This window comes from Phalaenopsis equestris, unplaced genomic scaffold, assembly GCF_001263595.1.
Source record: "Phalaenopsis equestris unplaced genomic scaffold, ASM126359v1 Scaffold234658, whole genome shotgun sequence".
Taxonomy (NCBI): Eukaryota; Viridiplantae; Streptophyta; class Magnoliopsida; order Asparagales; family Orchidaceae; genus Phalaenopsis; species Phalaenopsis equestris.
In genome coordinates, this window is record NW_018252564.1 from 349,659 (window position 1) to 377,454 (window position 27,796).

Here is a 27,796-nt window from a genome sequence, read left to right on the forward strand (position 1 = left end):
ACCTTGCAATAGCTAAAATTACAAATCATAAGAATCAATATTTAATTTCTATAGCTTTATATCATATAAAATTTAGATGTTTACTTATTCCTACTGAAATATTTAAAGGCGGCAAAAACTGAAATTTTAAAATAAGTTTAATTGTAATGAATCTCTATAACTTTTGTTTTTGTTATATTAACTAATTTCTTCAAAACTCAATTACAATATTTATTTCAACTGCATACAACTTTTTGTACCCATCATCTTTCTATTGAATTAACTATGTTTTCAACACTTATTATATAAGGAAATTATATGTTAATCTAATTAATAACATTGTATCTCATGGGAAAATTTTAGATATGGACGCAGCTGTGTGCGAATTTTCAATTATATGCTGTCACATGGAGGTTATTATGGGATTATTGAAGTGAAACCACTAAAATTATTAGGGAGTTATTGCCGGGGTTAATGTAGAGGGTTTTTGCAATGGAACCGCAGATGTTATTGGGGGTTATTGCGGGGGTAATTGGGGCATTAACTTCAATAACATCGCAATAACCCCTCAATGATCCCCCAATAACCCCTTAATAGCTACACTCCAATAACTAATACTAGTGTCCGCACACAAAGCTATGTCCGGACTCCGGATGTAAAATTTTCTCCTATCTAATTGCATTTTCTATAAATATTTTATGTTATTCGGAAATCTTTTTATGAGAACATATTATTTTTTGTATTATACATAAATGGATCGATGTCAATCAAAATACACGGAAGCAGACATGCCAAACAAATTCCTTCAGTAAATTAAAATAATAAATAATTTCACGGGATAACTTGCCTGTCATGTTCAATTCCAACTGTAGGTTGCTGGATTCCATTGAGTTCAATTGCTGACCTTCCGTCGACGGAAAGAAAGGGCAAATTATTTTTGAAATTGAAAATTAGATGAAATTCACTCTTAATTAATGATTACAAAATAATCTATACAATTAATATATTTTACATGAAGATCCTTGAAACTTAATGCCAACATGACTGCCGTCTGTCGCCAATAATGTCAATGCTTGTTGACAAACAAAGCAATTGTCAGTAGTTGTTTTATCGTCAATAAAGTTGATGCACCCGATCAATATCAACCTTGGTGTTTGTTATCATCAATAAGATTTATGCACGTACACCAATTACCATTCTTGTGGATGTGTGGATTCAGAGTTTTATGTAAGAAAATTGTTTGTCAGACACCCCAACGCAGTTAGACGGCCATTTTGGATTTGAGTTGCAGCGTACCAATTACCATTCTTGTGGATGCGTGGATTCAGAGTTTTATGTAAGAAAATTGTTTGTAGACACCCCAACACAGTTAGACGGCCATTTTGGATTTGAGTTGCAGCGTGGTGACCCTCTATCAGAGGAATATGTTGAGCCATCATTAGAGCTTGATCAACCATCTCTGGATAGGTCGGTGTAGGTGATGAGCTATTTTTAGCTGATTTCTAGCGACAAGGTTGTTTACTTTTGTGCTTCCCACATGAGTTCTGTGTGTTCTCATACATTACTCAATGCTAGTTAATTTTGTAGCGGTATTTTGTTAGTTTACAGTCAGGATGGTGGATCTTCAATTTTTCTAGAAGGTTATCGGCCTAATAAGGTGGCATGTTAGTTTGGTTGGTCTCAGGCTATAGCCTATGATTAACTGTTGCATATGCTCACTAGATAGAGTCAGTGCCTGCAAATGTATATTTTACACGGGTTCCAGGGTGTCGTTCCATTTACTCAGACTCGACACACGACCGAGAATATCCCCTCCAAGTAACCTCACATGAGTGAGCTATACACGACTGACGCAAGTGATGTTATTTTTTGGTGCTTTCATAGAGTATGGTGCTCGTAAATATGAGTGTTAGGTGAGCTATTAGGAGTTCTTGAGGTCAAAAGCCTCGTCGATGTGTTCCATATGCTAGCGATGTTAGAGGTAAACTTGTTATTATCATTTTTTATGTTCCGTATCAGCAAAACTTTAGCCATTATATTAAACTCTTAAACTATCTGTTATGACTATCTTTACTTAATCCTCTGTTTACGATGCAGATAGAAGAGAGGATGAGTCCATAGCAGAACATATTGTCTCCTCGCCGACTAGAGTACAAACTAGGGAGGCAACTCCACCTTCTACTAATATTCCCTCAACAGACATAATTGTTAGATCTCGACAAACAGAGTTTTCTTCTACTTCTATTGATCAAGCGTATGACCATATTCCCTAGTCCCTTATAACACTGGAGGATATTCTTCCTGATCATAGGATATCAACTGATGTGGAGTTGTTATCCGATGAGTCAATGCTAATTTCCACTTCCTTTTGATTTAGTTATCATACCTCATATACCTCCCCCAGACAGCTCTTCAGTGGATGTTGGAGGTTTAAGTTTAGGTAATATTATTTTCTTTTACCTTAATATGCATATGTGTATCCATTATCATATGCTGGTGTCTTATGATTACATTATTATTATTCTAAACAGTGCCAACAGAGACCTGCTACCAATTTCTTTAATTTACTGACCCAAACCATCTGGATATACATGAGTATGGCTTAGCATTTTTGTAGAGCATGATATCTAGATTAGATCTAGAATCACCCTAGTTTTTGGAGAGCTTTACGACAGATGTGAATGTCTTAGTGAACATTCTATTACACTTTAGTTTAGAGGGCTTAGAGCTTACATATTGAGAGGTGGTATGTCGGGAGGCAGAGCTCTTGATTTACAGACTTAGAACTCTTATTATTACTCGAACCAGAGCTTCATTACCTGCTCTTCATAAAAAGTTTAGGAGCTGTCGCGAGGCAGTTGACGTTCCATATGATGAGTTGGAGAGGTGCCCTAAAGCCCTCAGAATGTCTTGTCAGTGTTCTTTTGATACTTTCGGTGAGACTGAGAGTTTAGAAGCTCGCATGAAGCATTTTCTGAGGAAAATTAAAGATAGTATATCATGCAAAGCTGGCCTTCAAGTAGAGCTTGCTAAACAGGTACAAATAGGTGAGAGGGACCAGCGACGGTACCAAATTTATCACCAGGCATTATTAATAGCCGAGTCAGCATTGACTCAACAAATGGAGTTGCAAGTCGCTAAGACAAAGTACCCGACTCTTACTGAGATCATGACACAACTTCGAGCTCTGTAGTATCGTGTTCTGTGATATGTGTTGTACTTCTTTTGATTTAGTGTGCTTTGAGATTTGTATGTTTTTATAATTTTATTAGTGAAAGGTTCCCATTTATTTTTAATTCATTTCCCCTTTGCATTAAAGTTTCGTCTTGCATTACTGTTGAAAAATGTATACAAGTGACCTATCTTTTAGGGTTGTATTAGGTTGATGATGAGAAATCATCAGTCCTGCATTTAGTGCTTTATCGAGCTTGTTGATGATTGTATTCCCCTAGTTCAGCCACGAGCTTTGCATAAACTATCGCTATAACTGCTTCGAACTTGAGCCTTTTTGTCTTGATGTTCTTATTAAAGAAGAGAATTCATCTAGTCTATGCCTTATGCTTGATCAGACCTTTTCAAAAGAAGTTTGGTTTTGTTTAATTTAAGCAGGACATTAAGCTTAGCTTGAAGCTCTCATCATTGATGTTCATTTCTTTTGATTTTTCAATGACCTTTTGACCAATCAAGAGAAATTTCATAATTTAGTTAACTTGAACTTATCAAGTCGAATATACTTGGGAGTTTTATAGTATTTTCATTGGACCAACAAAATAGAGAATTCTTCATTGCGGCCTTTTTTTTGGCTTGTTGATTGAAGAAAGTTGTCAACGACTCAACCATATTTGGTCTTGATGAGTCTGATCTTCTTGAACCGTTTGAGTTCCAGACTTAGACCATGACAAACTTGTGCTGCTTAGCTTAATAAGATTCAGTTCATAGACTTATGAATTTTCCTTTATCTATCAATTCGTTGAAAAGACTCCTAGATTTAGGAAGCTTGAACTTGTCAAATTAGATAGTTATGGGAATTAAACAACTCTTGTCATTAAATTAATAAGGTAGGGGCTCCTCCACTTTAGTCGTTTTTATAGATTGTTGAGTAAGAATAGCTTACTCCTTCACTACAACCATTTTCAGGGCTTACCGAGTATAGCTGTCAGCGACTTGACCATATTTGAGCATGTTGAGTCCAACCTTCTCGACCCACTTGAGTCTTTAGACTTGAGCTGTGGTAGAAATTACATCCTTCCAATTTGAATTTTCAAAGTTTGCAAATCTTGAAGTCTTTGTATTTGCATTTTTAAGATTTTCTTCAATAATTTTAAAAAAAACCTTTATCCTTTAAATCTATCTTGCATATCTTTTTGCCTAATGACAGTTTTTTCTATAAAATATTTGGCGATCTTTGTGTTAAGACTAGTCGTCAACCCAAATATTTTGTATTTTAAAATGGAGGATTTTGCATCATGTTTGGGGATCTCGACCTAAAGCATGATGTCAAGCTAAGTAACGAGCCTCTTGTCTCACAAGCAGACATTAAATACATTGTATACAATTTTTTTAAGAAAATGCCCCCACTATTGCTAGGAAAATTTTTGCAGTGCGGCATATTTTGTGAGTTTTAATTTTAAACTCAACACAAGCTCAAATAACAAACAAAAGTCACCAATCTTGCAGGAAGAAGTTTAAATAACTTTAAAATGTATTCCTACGTTACAATATAATTTCAAATAAAATTTGAATACATATGAACATAAAACAAATCTTTTCACATCTTCAAATGAAATTTTGAGCATATTACCTCTGGCTTGGTTACTATATGTAACAATTTTTCAAGTATCGACTTGAAGGCATTGGTTATTGTTCGTTCAAATTAATAAACTGATAAGATTCTCTCTGATAAACCTTAATAACAAACGGGTCTTCCCAATTTGGTATGAAATTACCACCAACCCTTTGATGGGAAATGATTGACCTTCTTAGCATTAGGAATAGTTCCCCTTTCTGGAATGTCCAAGGGCACACCATGTGATCAAAAGTTTGAGACATTTTTGCAATAAAAATTTCAAGGTTCAATTGATGTTGGAGTCTCATTTCATCCAATACATCCAACTCTTCCATTTTCAGACAAGCATTTCGCTCTTGGGTAAGATAATACTAGATAGCTACTCAAAGCTAGAACTATCAATGATCCAATTATTGACAAAAAAAAAACTTCGATCCAAAATTTTGAGTCATAGCTTGACTCGTATATTTTGATCTGGTCTCGATCAGAACCAAAATTCAAATCAATTTTCGAGCGACTAACAATCTTCGAGTGATTAATGATCTTCAAGCTAAATTTGCTACATTCACAACCCTAACATCACTATGGTTGTTAACGATCCGATTTCAATTTGAGTCGGGGTGGCTCGAAAAAAATTTGATCCAAATTTTTGGCTCATAGCTCAGCTTATTTATTTTGATCTGATCTCGAGCTGAGTGAAAATTTAAATCAATTTTCAAGCGATTAACAATCTTTGAGTTAAATTAGCAACCCTACTCTAAGTGATGACAACTCAACTTCTAGTGTCAGTATTGTTGAGCTCTGAACACCATCTTATAAGAAGTAGCATTAGTCAGTGTTTTATAAGTTGTGTGATAAATCCATAATGTCTCCATCTTAATATGTCCCATAGTGTTTCCATCATCTTAGTTTGTCATTCTCATTTGCTTTTACTGAGAATCTTCTTGAGTAGCTTAACCAATATTTATTGAAAGCTTCTTCTAAGCCATCTTCCCTTGGGTTTATATTGAAGAATATCGCCAATTAATTTGTTTCAATCGACAAATCTATATCTCTTCGGGCTTTTAAAAGTTGGGTCGTTATCTGAAGTAATGTGACGTGGCACACCAACTAGACAATGTTGTGAGTGAAGACATTAATAACTTGCTCAAAAATAACTTCTTTGAACGAGACAAACTTCAACCCATTTTGAGAATTAATTAGTTGCAGCTAGAATAAAATGGTGTTCTCTAGATGACGATGGATCAATTGATCCAATTACATCTATCTATACTCCAACATTCAAACTGTCTAAGATGTTATGGTTGGGTGTAATTAGTTAGGAGGCTGGTGTATTATGTCACCATGAATTTGACATTTATGATGTTTCTTTGCATGCTCAATGTAATCTTTCACCATTAATGACCAGCGATGACCTATTCTTTTGATCTTCATTTACATTTTGGCACCTGACTGATGTGCACCACAAAGTCATTCAAGAAGTTAAAAAATTGTTGGCTTCATCATACCTCAGACATCACAACCACATTTGATCGAATGATCTATGATAAAGAGTTTTATTGACAAAGGTGAACCGTAAAGCTCTCTTCTTGATTTGTGCGTCTATTGATTTATCTTTAGATAATTTGTCTTTTTTGAAGTACTCAATGAAAGGTTGTCTCCAATCATCTCATTACTCTGCCATAAATGCTTAATGTTGATTGAGAAACTGTTATGAAAGAGTTTAATGAGCAATAGAAGTTGTATTATGCTCGCTTAAACTTGATTACCCATCCTTCTGCCAAAATATAAGTTTGTCGGTTTCAAGACTCATCGAGTATGGACATCAATCAACCCCGACTCGAAATTCATGTTGGCCATCTCTTTAGCCAATTTGGTTAGTCTATTTTACTGTTTCAAGCTTAAGACACCTGGTTAGTGTGACATGCGGGATTTGTTTCATAAGTTGAACAACTCTCTTATGATAAAAATTTAATTCAAGCTTATTTATCTTTAAAACGCCCAAGATTTGATTTATGAAAAGTTGCAAATCATCAAAGATGTGGAGATTTTTCACATTCAATGTGATAGTCATCTCAAGACCAACTATAAGAGTTTCATACTCGGCTTCATTAATGGTTTGAGGCTCAATTAAGCCATATAAATACCTTATTATGCCTACCTCTTGTATCACAAAGATAAGATCAATACCAAATCGTGCTTTTTGAAGATCTAAAGGTTGGGCTGGCTTGCTAGAAGAAGCTCAATCACAGTATAATTACCAAATTTAAAGCTTCTCATTCTCTTAAATGATTAGAATATGTTCATCAGAAAAATCATTGTTGAGCGAAGAATCAATAGAAATGGGATGAACAATAAGAGAGTATCCTAGAACTTATCCTTTAATTGGTTTCTAAAGAACATATGTGATATCAAATTACTAGAGTTGAACTGCTCATCGAGTCAAGCGACCTGTTAGCACAGAACTTGTCATCAAGAACTTCAATGGATCGATCCTAAAGATGAGGGTGATTTTATGAGACATGTAATGACGAAGCTTTTAAGCAACAAAAGTCAACCCTAAGCAATATTTTTTAATTGAAGAGTATTATATTTCCGACTCTATAAGCCTTCAACTAATATATAAAAGGGCATTCTCTTTGTCTTCTTCATTATATTGGGTCTAAAAGCTCCAAGGAACTCTTCTATTGTTGTCGCATATAGAATAAAAGATTGAAAATGATTGACATCAACCGGATAAGTTGGATATAAAACGTCGAATAAATGAGAGATCTCGTTGTAGAGAACGAAACCGACGAAGATTTTATGGAGAAGGCATCTCAACAATCGTCTTGATTTTAGGGCAAAAAGTAGGGCTCTTGGCCAATTCACAACTGACAATGAATGCCTACTGAGGATGGCAAAGTACCTTATTCCGTGGCCATGAAAAAAATTAGCTACCTAACTCCAACCAACCCAATTAGGTCGTGCATTAACCAACTTTTCAATAGAGTGCCAAATATGCAATAAATTGGGTCGCTTAGCTATACATTGTTGGCATTGGTTGAATTTCAACTATACATCCACTAATAAGGTGTTGCAAGTTGAATCATCACGCGCTCTTGATTCTAGAGCTACAACGCATCTCATGGCCGACCTCAATCAACTTCAACTAGCTACACTAACCAAAGAATTTGAACAGGTGCTTGTGGGAAACAACCAACCCATAGAGGTGAAAACACAGGTGATGGTATCCTTCCGACATCAACTCGCTCTCTTCGCCTCCCTTCCATATGGGCATGTACCATCCCTTTCCCATAATCTACTATTTGTTCAAAAACTCATTAAGGATAACAATGTTGCCACTCTTTTTAATAAATTTGGTTTTCTTATCTTTGATCCACAAACCTACCAAATCCTCTTTTGTGGCCATAACTCCAAGCGGATATACCCTATTCCTACTTCACATGGCTATCCATCTACTTCTGTTGCTCATTAAGCTTTGTCTACCTCCATACAAACATCTACATTGTGGCTCAAAAGGCTTGGACATCCTCATCCAAACACTCTACACCCTCTATCCAAGTCTCAACAAGCACTTGGCATCAATTATCCTTTTCCTTTATGTAATAGTTGCAAATGTAGTAAGAGTCATAGGCTATGTATTTACCTTTACAGCTTATACACTCAAACGTTTGGGGTCCATCTCTAATATTATCAAATAAAAATTTTCGTTATTATGTGATTTTCATTTATGAGTACTCTAATGTTTATTGGTTATATCATCTCAAGCATAAATCCAAACTTCCCCAAACATGTTTGCAATTCCTGCAAATGCTCAAGAATCAATTCAATACAACCAATAAAATTTTCCAATCATATAACGGTGTTGAATATAAAAAATTTAATCTCAAACAAGCCTTTCATCAGCAAGGTATAATTCACCAATTCTCTTGCCCATATACACCCAAACAAAATGGAGTGGCAAAAAGCAAACACGCCACTTCATTGAAACCATCCAGACCTTTTTGCCTGATGTGTCCCTTCCTCTCAAATTCTGGCTTGAAGCTCTCCTCACCGCCGTCTAATTCATCAACCGCATGCCATCCAAAATTATCAAATGGCTTGCTCCTTATGAACTTCTATACAAGAAACCTCCTAAATACTCTCACCTAAAAGTATTTGCTCACCTATACTACCCATGGTTGAAAACCATCACACCACACAAGTTGGCTCCTCAATTCACACATTGCATATTTCTTGGCTACTCTCAAAACCACAAAGGTTTCACATGCTATAATCCACATTCATCCAAAATCATCACTTCTCCTTGACATATGGTTTTTCATGAAACCACATTTCCCCAACTTCAAGATCCTCCACCAACTTCACCTTCAACTAATTCCATTTTAAACTCGCTAATCCTCATTTCTTCCATCAGCCACTAATTCATCCAAATCCTCTACTCTTGTGCTATCAACCACGCACCAGATTCGCCACAAATCTCCTCCCTTCCTCCGACATCGGCCCGTCCAAAGAGCTCCTCTGCCTGCAACCCCATCCCTTCATCCAACCCATCCGATGAAACTCGCACTAGAACATGAAATCTCAAACCTGTTTAGTGTCTAAAACTACTTAACCATACTCCACCATTGCCTGATTCAACCTCCTACTCTGCTACTCGCAAGCCGTAAAACATGAACACTGAAGGAAAGCTATGAGTGCCTAATTCCACGCCTCCAACCTCTAAGCACATGGACATTTATTCCTCCTCCACCAAACACGCCGGTATTGGGACGCCACTGGACATATTGTACCAAATATCACTCGATGGTTCAGTGGCAAGCTATAAAACAAGGCTCGTCACTCAAGGAATCAACCAAGAATATGGCATCAATTATTATTAAACTTTCGACCTAGTTGCGAAAATGCCGACTTTTCAAACTCTCTTAATTGTGGCCTTCGACAACAACTGACCAATACTACAGTTCCATGGGTCTAATTTATTTCTTCATAACACTCTTCAGGAGATCATCTATATGTGACAACCAACAAATTTTATAGATACTCAGTTTCCTCCGCATTTTTGCTTGCTCAAGAAAACCCTATACGGCCTCAAACAATCTCCGAGACAGTGGTATACCACAATCTCATAAATTTTGCTGCAATTGAATTTTATAATTAGCCATGTCGATCTGTCCCTGCTCATACCTCGCAAACCCGTATGCAATATATTCCTTCTCTATGTAGATATTTTGGTGATTGGAGATAGTATGGATATTATTCGAGAACTGACCACAAATCTTTCCAATCGCTTTCAAATCAAACAATTGGGTGAGATACATAAATTTATGGGCATCAAAGTATTCTGGACAGCACAATCATTGTTTCTTAGTCATCGATCTTACCTTACAAACATTCTTCAATAAATGGCTATGACGGGATGCAAACCAGTCTTCTCCTCTTCCAAGCAAGAAGCTTGATACACTGGATACTACACCTTTTGGAAAATCCAACTGAATCGAGAAGGGTTGTGGGAGCTCTACAATACCTTACAATTACAAAACCGGACATCTCTTTCTTGGCGAACCACATATGCCAACATATGCATAAACCAAAACGTATTGTTATCTACATATCACACTTGATGATGGCATCGTTATCACACATACTGACCTTCTCTTCAAACATTCTTCGATGCCCACTGGGCAAGTGAAGTGGTGAACCACAAGTTAACTATTGAGATTTGCTCCACTCTTGGATAGACTCGAATCTCTTGGACGGTAAAGAAACAACAAAACATAGCAAGGTCATCTATGGAGGCGAAATTCCGCGTCTTAGCAGCGGCTATCACTGATATAATATGGCTTCACCATCTTCTCAACGAGCTCAGGGCTCCTCAATCCCAACCGACAAACCTATTTTGTGATAATATATCAGCTATGACACTTGCCAACAATCTGGTCTTTCATGAAAGCACGAAGCATATCGAAATTGATTATCATTTCATTCTTGACCATCTTCAATAAGGTCAGATCGAGATTCACTACACTACCCAAGACAAACCAGGTGACAACTTCACTAAAACTCTTCCTAAGCCTAAGTTCAATTACTTCATATCCAAGATTCAGGTTCTTTCCAAGAACCATTATCTTGAATGGGGATCACGACCGAAACACACCAAGGCAGGCTCCATTACATAACCTGACAAGATCAAGGTGGAGCGCACATCTCTTATAACTATCTAGGGGTATTTAGGTAATAAGGTATATATAGCTACTAGAATATCCAACACTACATATATGCATATCTTGTACTGCTCTCGGGAATGGAATTTGAAATTTATTTATTTTCTTCTCTCCATTTTTATTTTTACGGTCAACACTTATCTTCACATGTTTAAATGTCTCCTCACACTCTATTGAGTTTATAGCATTGATCATATGAGATCAGCGCTATCCATCATTAATCCAAGCTTAAGATGAGGCCAGTTCAAGCGGGGATCAATCATTTAGAAGATCTAAACACTCTATAGCATGATCATATATTTAAAGATAAAACATGGAGAACAAAAAGCATAGCAATGTGTAGAAAAAAAACATGTTCCATTCATCAAGTATTGCCTACCTCGCGAACTGTGTTTTAGCCGGTTGAGATTGGCAGCTGCTAGTTAATAGCCCCAGAAACACAACTCCAAGGCTATAAACATCTCTTTTTTCCTTAAGTTTAAGAGCTAAAAAGTACCCTTGATCAACATAACCCTGCACTAATCAACCGAACATAAGTACCTCAGAAGAAGAAAAAGAGAACTTTAACTACCCCTTTATAGAACAAGGGATTGTAAGGGTTAATAAATTCTATAAAAGTCAGTGTATGTAACAGATTCTGAAAATAGAAAGCAACTACATTATGTTAGATAAGAGTGATAGAGCCCAGAGAAAGTATCAGTTATAAACGAAAAAGTCTAATTCATGGCCACCAAGTCTTTCAAGTAAATTTTAGTCATGTGAACACAAACAAGTCTGCCACCAAACATATTTAATTCAAGATGAATATGAAGAACATATAGATGACTGATCTTGCTGCAAAACTTGCTAGCTCATTAGATTACTGCTAATGTCGAATATCAAATTTAAAGGTTTCGTATAAAAGGTTCTGATAAAACAGTTGATCATCCATGTATCTTATTTACACTATTTGGATGAGGTTACTGTTTCCTCTCAGAAGGGACATGACCATGCCAAAATTCAATAATAACTTCAGATAATACAGAAAAAGTAAAAATAGATTGATATTCAAGATAAATGTTGCATCATAGAGCATTTCAAAAGAAAGAAAATCCATGATAAAACATTTCTATGAGACTAAAGGCCTATTAGAGACGATACACTCAAAATTCTCAGTGCTTTGCCTTTCAAATCGCAGCCATATTTTTCTTTGGCAGCAACTTTCTTGCATTCATAAATTTCTATGACCAGAAACTATTATTTTAAGCAATCTATTAATGTGATAGCTATAAGAAAGTTGAAGTTTGACTACTACAACAACAAGTTTTTTATCCCACTAAGTGGGGATGCCATGACTTTTAGACAAATTTTATGCTAGCTGTCAAGAAAGCTGAAGTTTAACTTTTTCACAAAATATTCATAATGCCAATAAGAGCTTTCAAAAAATTTCTTCCCTATTTACACCCCTACAACCACTTCTGCAAAAAATTATAATCGCACCAGATAGATCCTAATTGAGGTCCTTGCCAGCCCGACACAACTCAGCCATAAACATATTTAGCAAATAAACAAACTCAAAATTTATCTCAAAAAACAACTTTGTAAAAACATACATGCCAATGTTAGCTAAAAGGAACATTGCAATTAGATCCACACATAATGGTTCTCAATTGATTTAGTCCTAAGAAAAATTTTACATAAATATTTCCAACTAGTTGCCCTGCATGTAAGATCATATAAAGCACAGATGGAGATGGTGTTTGTAGGGGAAACGGGACCAAACCATCCTGTAATTTTTGTTAGTTTATTCTCTCTCTCTCTCACTCTCATCTCCCTCTCTCTCTAAAAAGGCATTTTCTTCCTTCAGGAATGAAATGCCTATATAGAAGGCCTAAGGGGCCTATGCAGGACCGCCACCAAGATTTAAAAGCTTGGCGTGGCATGTATTTTTATAAAAAAAACATAACTTTTATTAGGGCGGTGTTTGGCTGCAACTTAGATTTCATTAATAGAATTTATCAAATCTAATAAATTCGGATTTATCAAATCTAACAGCAAACGGAGAAGCTCCTGAGCAATGATGGAATAAATTCATCTCGCAATGGGAGTTACTAAATCCGGATTTCTGTTTACAACAGACGGAACGCGAGAAAAAATATAAAGACGGAATGCGATAAAATTCAATTTAACGGAGTGTTGGGTTAATTTTCATTTTATTATGTTTGGTGAGATTTAAGTTACTATCATGACTAAATCATGTAAATAGTATGCTGCCAAACACCGCCCTCGCATAGATGACCAAATAGAAGGCATATCAGCATAGGTCTAAATCTAAGGCAACTATGATGAAATTTAACTTACCGGAGCTCCCATCACCACTGCTGGCACATGCCCCATCATGCTCCCTTCAAGATCTTGCAATGGTGTAAGTCGTAAACCAAAATCAGCAATCTCGGTAACAAACTTTTGAGTCCAACAGCATATTGTTTGCTTTGATATCTCTGTGGAAAATAGGGGGATCTGCTTCTGTAGCCAAATATAGGATACATCTAGCAGAACCCATAGCAACATGCAACCTTGTAGAAAAACTCAATTTTTTTTTTATCTGCCTGCCAGATAATAAAAATCAGAACAATTAGAAAAAACCACGAAATAATAAGAGAGTTTCACGGCACAGCTAATGTGAAGGGCAAGGAGACAGACTCAACATCATAAAAATACCTACACTGAAAAAAAACATGAATAAAGTTAAGGGTTATGTTATGCCTGAGGTTGCATTTGTATGTGAATGTGCATGCATAGGTGGAAAATAGAGTTTGGGATTAAAAAAAGGCATCTGTGTTGCAGAAAGTGAGAGAAATATCAGAAAAGAACGTTATTTAAAATATACCATCGACTGATTTATGCAGTCAAATACCAAGAATGCCACCTAAAAAAAAGTCAAGGGCTTATCAGGATAGGTATAAAAAACATAAAGATACGGAGATGTGAATGGGTGATAGGAGGTTAACATGGTTTCAACAATTGGATAAATCCATCACATAAGTAGATATTAAGGCGTAAAATCTATTACGTCATATGATTTTTTTATTGAATAGTTGAATACACTAACTTAAACTTCATTTTTTTTGGAACACATTAATTATTCATACTACTTAATAATGGAGCAAATCTGATGTTGCCCAAAAAACTACAGATCAGATATCATTATGTTGGTTAAACTATTTTAATTAGTACTACAGACCTTGTTTAAAATCATGCAATACGAGACTCGTCTTACAGCTTGATGAAAAATAGTGATAAGCCTTGTATTTAATTATCCTAAAGTGAGCTGTACGTATCACCCATAATGAGGCACTAGCCAAGGCTTTCTTAATTTCAAATTTTTGTTACGTAGTTTGCATTTTGTTAAAATAATTGCTAGAAAATAATATTAAAATATACCAACCATTATACCGCATGCCTCACACACTAGCTAGCAATAAATAAATAGAAAATGTACCCATATAAATTTATGTAGTTGAAGTTTTAATCATCAACATAATCAATATTTTAAAATTTATTTAATATTTTTATTGATTATTATTGATTAGGAAATAAAAGAAGATTGAGATTGAAATAAAGAAAAATGAGATAAATAAATACAACTGAGGATGAGGTGGGAGATAAAACAACTTATTATATTGATGATTCTAATGAAGGCTCATTGAGTGATGAAAGTGAACAAATTTTTTGAATTTACAAATTCTAATATTGATAGCTTGTTATGTTCTTAAGTGGATGGTAGTATGAGCATGAGTGAGGCATAAGTGATAGTTTGAGTTTGTATAACCTATCTTATTTAGATAATTTAAGATTAGAATGTTAAAATAGCATTTCATATTTTACTCAATTTATTACTTACCAGTTTGTTAAGATGATGATATGTTATCTTTTACTGTATTAACATGTTATAATGTTGATATGTGCTTTTTTACTTTACACTTATAACTTTATACAATATTTCATCCTTTTTTTTTTCAATTTGAAGCCTATGCCTTCCCTCACAGACAAAAAATGCCCTAATACTTAATTATACAATTTTACACCTAATCTCCATGTACAATAGTCTAAAGAGGAAAAAACTCTTTCAAATGGCTTGAAGAGACCCTCATGCATGCCATAAGATAAGAGAAAATTTTTTTGAGTTCTAAGCTGATGTGGAACACATAATTTTTCAATAAACTAGAATAAAATAAATTGCAAAACACATGAAATCTCAAAGTCTACAAAAACTACTACATTCTAAAACCCAAACCCGTCTTGTATTATAAAGCATATCTTACAAGGAAGAATGAGTTTATTCTACAAGTGTTTCCCACATAGACAAAAAATGCCCTAATACTTAATTGTACAATTTTAAACCTAATCTCCATGTGCAATAGTCTAAAGAGGAAAAAATTCTTTCAAATGGCTTGAAGAGACCCTCATGTATGCCACTAGAGATGGAGAAAAATTTTTTATGAGTTCAAGGCTGATGTGAAACACATAATTTTTCAATGAACTAGAATAAAATATATTGTATAACATGTGAAATCTCAAAGTCTACAAAAACTATTACATTCTAAAACCCAAACTCACCTTGTTAAAACATATCTTAGGAGTAAGAATGAGTTTATTCTAAAAGTGCTTCTCAAAATTGTTTAATATATCAAATATAATTTCGAAATAGATATTAACTTCTCTCTTTCAAATCTACATGGAAGTGGAAGGGTAACACAAACGAGTTTCTGAAGCGAATGAACTTTCTAAGTTTTTTGAAATTTTAACAAAGATTTAAGTAATTTTTGTCGCACTTGCCTCTGATAAGTGTTTTATGTTTTATTTGCAACACTATAAAGTGTATATAATACAACACATTATAAACTTAACTTCAAAATAAGAAGTATTCTAAAACTATTAAATGATTGTATATAGTTTTGTTTATTAGTATATTTATTCCAAAACAATATAAATTCGTAATACCATTCAAAAAAGATTGTTTATCGATTATTTTATTAATCAGTATAGATTGGTATGGCTGTTGCACACATTCATTTTTTTATTGATCCTTTATATTAAAATGAATCATGGTATTGCTCTGAAATTAAATTATGTTGTATTGTAGCTTTTGAATCTCAGTAAATGGAAATAATACTTGTCACAACCCTTTTTGATTCATCCGTCATGTTTCATTTTATGATTCACCTTCTGAAAGAACTTATCTTTCAAAATCATCACATCACCTTGGTATGAAGATGAAAGTTAAGATGGGGATGGAAAAGAATGAGAGAGAAAAAAAAAATAAATGAAATAAAAGAATAAAAAGTATGTGGAGGATTCTCATAAGATAGTCTTCGTGACATAAGTCGAGAACTAAGATTCAAGAAAGAAAGAGTCCGAGTTTTTGAGTCTGAAATTTGAATACTACTTGATCAAAAACAATAACAACTCAAAATTTTGAATACTACTTGGTCCTCATAGTATATGTGTCGATCAAACAATATTCAAATTTAGGAGCCCGAGTTGTCGATCCCACAAGAAACTTTGTAATTTCTCAAATTAGTTTAAACAGTTGTCTATTAATCCTTAGTTTAAATAAAAGGCTACATTTTGGCTTTGAATGTATCTAAAAATCCTAATTTTAAAGTGAAAATCTTAGTTGAAGTAAATGAGTTTCTAATGATTTAAAAATCTTCTCAAAATTGGTTTGATAGAAGCATAAGTTTCTCCACTAGATTCTCCTATTGTAGTTGACATTTGAAGACAAGTACATTTTATTCTCGTTCAAGATATAGCACACATTGAGTTTCATATTCTGGTTAAGTTTCCTTGACCTACAAAAACTCTAAGAAAACCCGATTCCCCTGGAAAATTGTTCAAAATTTTAAACATTAAAACTCTAAGAAAACCCGATTCCCCTGGAAAATTGTAAACATTCAATAACAATATTTTTATTCCACTAATGCTTGTGTTTCAACCTAGTTGTGTTTCTAACCTTTTTCCGATAATCATAGATTATAATGTATTTTAACAATTCAAATGACAGGTTTGAAGTGTAAATTACGGATTGAAGGTTAAAAAATCAACAAAGTGCATTCACATGTAGAAGAATCTAACATGGATTCACTTAGACTTTTAAAACTAATTCAAAGAACTAAATATTTAAGTACTATGCATAAGTGAAAACACCAACACATAATTCATTAAAAATCAAACCAAAGTCTAAAAGAAAAGGATAGAACAATCAAGAAATAAATCCTTAATCCCAAGTGTATGCTTCACCCAACTTGATCTTCTCCTTTATTTCACACTCACACTCACTCTTACCACAAAGAAATGAAAACCTAGCCTAAAAATAAGAAAATGCAAATGTTAAGAGCTCCTCCCCATTCTCCCAAGTGTTCGTTTTATACCATTTTCGGCCAAACCAATCGAACCGCCCAAAATGAGATATGTCCGTGACGAGCGTTGGGACACTACTAGATAGTGATGTGATGCTCAACTAAGGTGCTAGAGCGTTACTCTCCAGTGCCACCTTTCATATCTCACTAATATGAATTTAAGGTTTAGGTGTTGTGGTGCTGCTTATCGGACGATGGGGCGTTGTTATATGTGGCGCTAGGGTGTTTAATTTGGGCATCGCAGTGTCCTGCTCTTGGAATTTTAGCTGCAAAATATCGCCCTTAGGCATGGTGGCACTACATCCATAGCGTTGCAGTGCTATTGAGCTGATGTCAGGAAACTATGTACCGGATGCTAGGGTGCCTAATCAAAACTTGCAAGTGTCTTCAAAATTATATGTTTTACCTGTATACTGAATACATAGAGAAAATCAAAATTATATGTTTTACCTGTATACTATAGACATAGACAAAATATGCCATGAAAAAATATAAAATGACAAAAAAATGTAAGAAAAAAACACTGTATTACTACAACATATTTCACTCTTATCATGAATTAAATTTATATTTGGTATGAGTACATGCACACTCTCAAAGAAAAACGATTCTTTGATTAGTTACATCTTGAAGAATATTCAAGTATGCTCTCGGTTAAATAAACTTTACTTATATTTTAAGTTCTATCGATGGGATTATCAAGGTGTAATAATGTCCTTTTAGTAGGGGCTACATCATGCTTCAAATCTAAGTTTGGCCACTAGGTAAACGATGAATCACCATATCCAAATAGGCAGTCATCTCTCAAAAATGGTGGTCTAAAAAATGACATCAAATGAAATAACAAAGAAGTTAATAGGCTCAAATGGAATGAAGTCAAGGGATACAACAACAAGCCTTTATCCCACTAAATGGGGTGGGGCTATATGAATACTTTTTCTCCATTGGGTCCTATTAAATGTCATATTTTCATTTAATTCAAATAAATTAAGATCATTTTTTATACAATATGTCAAAGTCCTTTTAGGTCTACCTTAGCCTCTATTAGCATAAGTCGAATCTAAAACATCTACTCTCCTAAAAGGATCATCAAAGGTAGACGTTTGATGTGACCAAACCAACTAAGACAACACTTTCAAAGTTTTTCCGCCACTGGAGCTATACCAACCTGATCACAGATATATTCATTTCGCATTTTGTCTCTAAGTGTAAAGCCACTCATCCACCTAAGCATTCTCATTTCGGAAACACATAACTTAAAACAGGAAACACATAACTTAGTTTTATGCTTCTCTTTTAAAGGACAACATTCTGCGCCATAGAGCATTGTAGATCTCAACACCATCTTACAAAAGTTTTTTGTAAGTCAAAGCGGCACTTTTCTATCACACAATAGATGCAATGCATTCCTCCACTTCAACCAACCAAACTTGAATTCTACTAATAACATCCTCATCTACATCCTCATCTATAACATCCCTATCTATATCTCCATCTTTTTAAATAATAAGCTTGAGATATCTAAAGCATTCACACCTTTCAATGAATTGATCACCTATAATTATAACTCTGCCGCTAGAGCCACTACTACTAAAATTACATTTCATGTATTCCGTTTTTAGTTCTACTCTAACGAAAGCCTTTAAACTTCGATGTAGACCTCAATAATTCAAGTTTTTCCTGAACTCTTTATTTAGTCTTATCCACAAGAAGGATATTATCAATGAAAAACATACACCAAGGTACATCCTCCTGTAAAAGTCCAGTAAGAGCATCCATAACTAAAGCAAAAGAATATGGGCTTAAAACTGATCCCCGATATAATCCAACTGAAATAAGAAAAAGATTGGTCAATCTTCCTTCTGTACGAATATGAGTGTCAATTCGAGTCAGCGGATCAGGTTTGGGTCTGCATCGAAAATGACTCGACCCGAAAAGGGTCAACCTAAACATGATCTGAATAATAAGCGGGTCAAAAACTAAGAACTGAACCCGACCCGAATTCAATATGAGCTTGACCCGCTAACCCGAACATGACCCAACATTTTGTGCTTATTCGGGTGATGATTGGGTTTTCGGGTTCAGCCCAAACTCGAACCCGCCCCAAATAATAAATGGGTCGAATTTTCTAACTCGAATCCCACTCAAAAAACATTCGAGTCAACCCTAACTTGGATTTTGCGAGTCGAGTTTGAGTCGTGTTGGCATGTCGGGCCCACTTTTGACACCCCTATGTACGAACACATGTAACAACTCTAGTTATATACACACAATTCTTCTCTAGAACTCTCTAATAGATTTCTCTTAGAACTTTATTGTAAGCTTTTTCTAAAGCAATAAAAATCATATGCATATCCTCCTTATTTTCTCTGTACTTCTCCATCAAACCTCTCAATAAATGTATAGCTTCCATAGTAGACTTGCCCAACATAAATTCAAACTGATTATGAAAAATCTTTGTAATACGTCTTAACCTATGTTTAATTACCTCTCCCATACTTTTAAAGTATGTCACATAACCTTAACCCTCTATAATTTGCACAAGTGCATCTCCTTTATTCTTAAAAATAAAGCTAAAATACTCTTCCTCCACTCCTTAGACATCTTTTTTGTTTTTTTTCAATAATATTGAAGAGTTTAGTAAGACAACAAAACTCTCAAATCTCATAAATATTTCCACACTTTAATTGGGATATCATCAGGTCCTATAGATTTTTTACCCTTAGTTTTCTTTAAAGCCTTATCAACCTTTTTACTAATGTGACGGTAAAAATGAAACATTTTATTATTATTAACGATATTAAGCCCACTACGGTTGATCATATTTTTCAGAAATTTTAACGATATTAACTCACTCACCAATGTTGAATATCATTTTCTAAGAAAAACACTTTTTGATATTCATCTTTAATACACTTAACTTGAATTAAATTTTTACTTTTATTTTATATTTGTTTGGCTAATTTATACAAATATTTTTCACCTTATTTAGTATTTAATCTATTATAAAGATCACTAAAAGCAAAAATTTTAACATCACATATTGTTCTCAGAGACTCCCTACGGATAATTTTATATTTTTCATAGTTCTCTAATCTTTTACATTTAAACCAATTTTTATAGCTCTTTTTATATTTTATATTTTCTCTTACAATATTATTCAACCACAAACTATTTTTATTTATAGAAACTTTTCTTTTTGATTGTCCAAGTATATCTTTTGTCACTTGTTTAATAGTGTTTGTTAATTTATCCCACATAGAATTTGCTTCTTCATGAATATTTCAAATCTTGAAATCTTGAAGTTTACTCATAAATATAATTTTGAGTAATTTTATTTGTCTTTTAGGTGCATCGTCTAATTCTACACAATTATTCATAGTATTTTTTATTTTACAATTCTTCATCTTAAAATTCAGAACTAATAATTGATGTTAAGTACTTAGATGTTGAGTACTTAAATTTTTAAATTCAGTAGGCATAAGTCAGTCAAGATTTCAAGGATTCATCATCTCGAATTATCAGACTTTAAATCTATTGGGTCGTGGATGTAGATAAGCTAACACAATCAGGTGTTTTTGTTAGCAATCCGTGAATTTGTTATCCAAGGAAACTTCGTAAACCTACATAAAAGCCAGAAAAGATATTGACCTAAAATCTTACGACTATCTAGTAGAACGGGATGAGAAAAAGACTTGCGCCTCTCAAAATGTGATAGGGTCAAATGAAATAATATGGGGAAGAGGATAGCTCGACCACAATAGTCATTATCCAACATAGACCACAATCATATCTTGCTCAAAATAACAAGTAACATCTTGAACGCGGTAGAAAACTATCTAAATAAATATAAATTATGAGACTAATCAAGGGGAGAAACACGAGCATACTTTCCAAGAGATATGAAATGATGTTACAACATCTCTAATATTGATGCTCTATTCATATGGAAAGAATTGGAGCATTACATGCATTTTTTAAAAAAATGGTAATAAGCCATACAATGAGTAAAAAATTTTATTAAAGTCTTCAATAGTTCTCCAATCATTTTGGAATTGTATTTATAAAAATTAATTTTTTATAGAAATTTACTTTTATCCAAAGAGCCTACCACATACACGTGATCTTAGACCACAAACATAAATAAAACATACAAAAACATCACATGGTGAAATAATGCAAATACACAATGAAGGAATAAATATAAAAAACAGTTGCACTTACGTTCGGCAATATACCATAATAAAAGATAAAAGGTGTTCGAGCTCGAAAAATATATAACACGAACATAAATCTATACAAAAATTTGAATCTGAATCTATAGTATGTGGCATGACTAGTTAGCTTCGAGTCCTCATCTTCGCATGGTCTAAGTCATCACACTCCACGAGCACTCACGCTCACACCTTACTTTTAATACATACTTTAAAAAATACATTGTAAAATCATAAAAATATAGACAAGCCTTACAAAATAGATGTTAGTACTCACAAGTATAAGTATAATATACAACATCTAATGGGTCAAGAGGGATAAATTAGCAAGATCTTGCATAAAAGATATAAATTTTTTTTTTATTTACACCCCCTCTTTTATAAGCATGACCCCCTATAAAAGATTGTATATATATATCTAGACAAGCATCTATAGGTGTGCATACCGTAATATCTACGTGTGTGCAAATTAGTCTGGTTGAGGCAATACCTATCCGATCCTGATAGAACTATGTATGGACTTATCTTAAAGATCCACATAGATTAAGATGTGTCATCATAATTTAATAAATTTTAAATAATTTTTCAAAAATATATCTATATAATTTTTTTAATAAAATAAAATTAATTTTGCCAAAAAAATTGATCATATATATGATCTAAATACTTTCTATGACATATCCTAGGCTATTTATATTTTTAGCATGATTATACAAGACTTGATTATAATCTATTAATTTTTATTATCAAATGACAGTGCTCACCGATAATGATGATCAATAGATCATAATCACAGATCAAATCCTAAGACTAGGAGCAAGCTCATGAACGAGTTTATGAGTTGAAATCATGACTAATAATGTAAACATATCTTAATCAATATGAAGGATCAAGTGATTAAGTGAAAGTGAAACTAATGCGGGGGATGCATGGGACCCTAGACCGGTTCGGTCCAGGTTGATGGAAGGACATTCGACCTTTTCTAGGCTTAGGGTTACCGCCCAATAGAAATGAGACCCACTTCTAATAGTAGTAGGTCTATTTAAGCGTTCCTTTGATGTTTAGGGTTTAATTTTTATTAGTTTGAGTTTGTAGAGCCGTAAAGTCTTCTTTTCCCTTTCTAGGGTTAGATCCAAGGGTTCTGAGTGGTGCTCCGGCTGTATTTTGTTCTTGAGGTGGTGTGTATCTCCTACCCTTCCCTTACTCTCTCCTGCATCAATTCCCTTCACCCTCATCGCTTTCTAGCTTTCTACCACCTTGTTGAATCCCATCGCCTACTGCTAAACAACCCCCTCAACACCACCTACACCATAGATCCAACCCTAATTCTAGTGTTGTGTTTTTTTGTTGCAATTTCATATTTCCTTGTTGTTCGTTGTAATTTCAGACATTGGATTCAATAATAATATTTATTTTCCCTTGGGAGTTCGTTAAATTCTAGTAGCATTTGGTATTTCGGCTAGCCAAACCCTAATTCGATCCTAGGGTGAATTAAACTCCCCAAGCTATAACCAAATCTTAACCTAACCCTAATCCCCCCTTTTTTATTTTCAAAATTACCAACCTTTTTTTTTTTTGCACATTAAATCAATCCCTTACACCATCTTTCACCGCCCAAACCTAAACCCTAACTATGTCAATGAGGAGACAAGTGCCAGAAGCTGATCAGGAGCTTACCATGGGAGAGATGAACCCGAAAATCCTTCAACTCCAGTAAAATCTTCCTAAAATTGATAAAGGGAACCATATAGAGATCACAATCAATCGTGATAGTGAGATTCAAAGAGGAGAGAGAAAAATTTGAATCCTTTCCATAAGAATGATTCTAGTGAAAAGGAAGATAAGCTACAACGCTTAGGGATTCGGTATCAGAGGAAGCCGAGGAATGGAGTGACTTTTGGAGGACATGGAGGTAGAGGTTGAAGTTAAACTTACTGGATTTCGAGGGGAGGATGAACTCAGATGACTTCATCGACTAATTGCAGACTGTTGAGAGAATTTTTTAGTATGAGGTACCATCTCATAGGAGGGTGAGGCTCGTTGTCATACAACTAAAAAAGAGTGTCTCTTAGTGATGGTAGAGTCTAAAGAGTGCGAGATAGAGAGAGTGTAGGAACAATATCACTACTTAGGAAAAGATGAAGAAAGAGATGTAGAGGAAGTACCAAAACCACACACTACCATCATGACATGTTCTTGAAGCTACTTCACTAACATCAATAGGAGTTGTTAGTAGAGAGTTCACTGCGGAATTTGAGCAGCTCATGTTGAAATGTGAGGCGAGTGAGCCAGCGGAGAACACCATAGTTAGGTATTTGGGAGGCTTGAAGTCAACCATTAACCATGTCGTTCAACTGCATTCTTACTGGTCATCGAGTGATGTTGTGGCCCTGCAGTAGAAACATCATAAGCAAATCAGGACTCCACCAACATTTAGACGATCACCCGCAATATTAGAAACTAGAAAAGTACACCTGAGGTAGGTGTGAAAACTTTCCATAAAAATGATAGAGTTTATTAGAGTGAAAAGAAGCCTAAGAGATGCAATACGCCCAGCACAGTGCCCGCATAGAAGTGTTTCAGATGTCATGAGTTTGGATACATCGCCTACAGTTGTCCTACTATTAAAGTTGTCTCTTTCGCTTAGCAGAGAGCAGTAGAAGAAGTGGACAATGATACTGGAGATAGAGAAGATAGTGATGATGTGCAAGAGCACAAACTTCCAGTTGAAGAGGGTGCAATGCTTGTAGTTTGATGGATCCTTCAGACTGAGGCTATGAGAGAGCAATAGTGGCTTCACCATAACTTCTTTTATACATGTTACACTGCGAAGAAAAATATGTACAGTTTTATTATTGATGGAGGAAGTTATGAAAATATAGTGTCTAACTAGATGGTGGACAAATTGAGTCTCACTATTCAGAGACATTCTCAATCACATTCTATGACTTGGTTGAAGAAGGAGAATAGGGTTAGCATTGACAGAAGATGTCTCGTAGAGTTTTCTTTCGAGGATTAGTTGCATGACCATGTGTGGTGTGATGTTATACACATAGACATATGTCATATTCTGTTGGGGAGACTATAACATTTTGATCACAAAACTCGGCATGATGGATTCAAGAACACTTAATTCATTCATAAAGGATGGAAAGCACATAGCTCTCCTACCTTCTACAGAGTCTGTGATCATAAGTGCTCCAGCCATAAGAGAGGTGCCAGTGGGATCAATTTTTATGATGTTAGAGTGTAGTGAGACAAAAGAGCTGATATTAGATTTAAGACAACCATTACGAAGAGAATTTTAGGATATCCTCACTCATAGCTTACCGTTAGGGCTGCCACTATTAGGGGAGCTTCAGATTGTCTTCACTTTAGAGAAGAATGACCCAACCTTGAACTACTTTTGGAGGAATCTGTGAAGTATGCTTGGTCTGAAGTTTCAGTTTAGTTCAACCATGTTACTCACAGATGGTTGGACAGATAAAGATGATTACTCACAAATCGGGAAACATTCTCATATGTTTTGTGGGATAGTGCATCCAATAGTGTGATCCATGTGCTTCTAAAGATGCAGTTGAAGACCCTCAAATCCCAAAAGGTTATGACAGCTCTGTCATCTTCAACATGAACGACCTGATGTCAAATCATGAGGAGCCAGAAACTTCAACAGATGACATCAAAGATTCGCCAAACCCGGTAGACTGCCAAGGGTCCATGAAGGACCCTGGACAATATAGCCTAGGTTGAGGGAGGAACAGTCGACCCTCTATAGGCCTAAGATTGTCATTTAATTGGAGTGAGGCCCACTCCTAATAGTAATAGGTTTATTTAAGTGTTTTTTTTATATTTAGGGTCTAGTTTTTTATTAATTTAAGTTTGTAGAGTCATTTGCTCCTCTTTTTCCTTTCTAGGGTTGTATCCAAAGGTTCTGAGTGATGCTTTGATTGTATCTCGTTCTTGAGGTGGTGTGTATCCTCTTCCTTCTACCCTTCCCCCCACTCTCCCTGCATTGATCCCTTCACCCGCCGCTTTCCCCCTATTGTCGTCACCCAGAAAAATAGCAATTATGTTGATTAACTCCCAACCTTGCTGCCATCCAGCTCCATAACTAGCAGTTTCCTGCCAATTCTTCTTATCATCTTGATGGTCGTCCACCACCATATGCAGACTTGCTATTCCAGCTTGTTGCCACCTTGCTGAATCCCTTCGCCTGCTGTTAAATAGCCCCATTGGCATCACTTACACTTTAGATCCAACCCTAGTTCTAGTATTGTTGTTTTATTGCAATTTCAATTTTTTTATTGTTTGTTGTAATTTCATATTTTAAGCCTAGAATAATATTTGTTTTCCGTTGAGTGTTTGTTAAATTCCCGTATAAAAAAATCTATTAATTACCCAATTAGACCAAAATGCATAAACATAAATCTAAATCAGTAATAGAAAAACTAAGCATTTAGACGAAGTCTAGTTATTTGGAGTAGAATGAAGATTGTCAAAATTTCCTTGGACAAGAATGACTCGCACAATCATAGAAATTTCCTTATAGATATGGATCTATTATAAAATAAAACTATCAAATTAGATGTCACGACTCGATCTGATAACTTAAAATTAATCATGTTGGGAGTTGCAGTCGGGCGATATTAACATTTAGTTTACTTTTCATAGATTTCTAGAGACTTCCAATATATAACGGTCACAAAACATTCAGAAACAATATCATAATATGTGGACATCTCAAACCAACATATAACTGTATATCACCACCCGGAAGAAAACAACAAAAAAAGAAACTATAATAACATCATAACATGATATTTATCAGTTGTAGTCCTTTTGTAAACTAAATCACTCATGTCAAACATATCAATCTATAATTTTTTTTTCTGAAAAAAAAATATATTAACTTTAACAATAAGTTCTCATGACTTAATAAGCAATTATAATCTTAATACGAATAAATTAAAATGTGAATATTATGAATGAATGATCAAAAGAAATGCAATTCATTGTTTTATAAAACAGTAAAGTATCATTTTAAATTTATCACTTCCCGTTTTAATTTTAAATGCTCACCCTTTTTAAGATCTTTAGAAGTTATATCAGGATTATTATCATGACCGAAAGTATCTTCAAAATTATTCCCATAAGTACCCTTAAAAAATGCATTCGAAGGCACACATTTATTATTTTCTTTTCATTTATAATGCAATAGTACATCACATCTCTTGCCAGTACTATGTGGGAGCAATCATGTATGACTTAAGACATTACAATTCACTTATTTTAATTACTTTCATTTAAGATCATTGAAATCACCATTCCCTTTTTTCATTTTCATTTTTATTAATTTCAGTAATTTTTCAATCACAATATGCCTCAGATTATTAAAACAAATATATGAAGTAATAATGTAGTTATTCATTAAATAAAAACTTAATACATACAAGAAAATAGTTAATTACCTTTGCCTTAAAGAGCCTTTGTAAAAATTTATTCCTTCACTTCACGTCCTTGGCCATCACCTTAAAAGGTTTGGTTTTGCCTTGTTGCACAAAATTCGTCTTTACCCCTTAAAATTTTAATTAACTAGTCTCTAAACTTTTGCCTTTAATATTTGATTAATTTAAGTCTGTTATTAATATTTAGTAAGTAAATTGATATTTCAATTCATGTAATTAACATCATAAATCCTAAATACCCATAAGGTTCAGTTCTTACCGTTTGCATACAGTTTAATTCACGCACCAGTCATCTCCCTTCTCCTTTGCACCAAGACTTGTCACTTACAATATCTAATTTAAATTCATAAATCCTTGATATTATTATCATAACACTTCATTGATTTACTAAATAAAAATTTCCATTAATGATTTTTTTTTATTAAACTTACCTTTATAACAACGTCGATTGCCCTACCCGCATACATGAAGGGCTCCTTCCTCCTTCGGTCTCTCCCCACGAGCACCGCCCACAAAGTTGCTCGACCCCCTCTCTTCTCCTTCACTCTTCTTCGATTGTTTTAGGGTAGGATTTGAAGATCTCCCTCGCACGAGAAGGGCGGCTTAGTGTTACCTTCCTTGGCTCGATAGTGGTGTCGCATGCAATCTTCTCCCTCCCTCTTCTGCTCTGAAAGGAAACTAGGCACGCGATCTCAACTCCTACACCGAACGTACACCGCCGCCG

The 27,796-nt window shown here is 34.6% G+C and overlaps 1 protein-coding gene across 1 annotated transcript in view; it reads right to left on the reverse strand.

Moving 5' to 3' along the window:
- Positions 1 to 810: 810 nt before the first annotated feature.
- LOC110038984 (probable LRR receptor-like serine/threonine-protein kinase At1g06840) overlaps positions 811 to 27,796 on the reverse strand; it is a 35,931-nt gene continuing 8,945 nt past the window's right edge. Inside the window, exons 2-4 of the mRNA XM_020743914.1 lie at positions 13,333 to 13,580; positions 11,372 to 11,505; positions 811 to 883 (exon numbers count right to left, since the gene is read on the reverse strand). Of these exons, the coding sequence (XP_020599573.1) occupies positions 811 to 883; positions 11,372 to 11,505; positions 13,333 to 13,542 (417 nt within the window). The 5' untranslated portion in view covers positions 13,543 to 13,580. The remainder of the gene's footprint in view (positions 884 to 11,371; positions 11,506 to 13,332; positions 13,581 to 27,796) is intronic.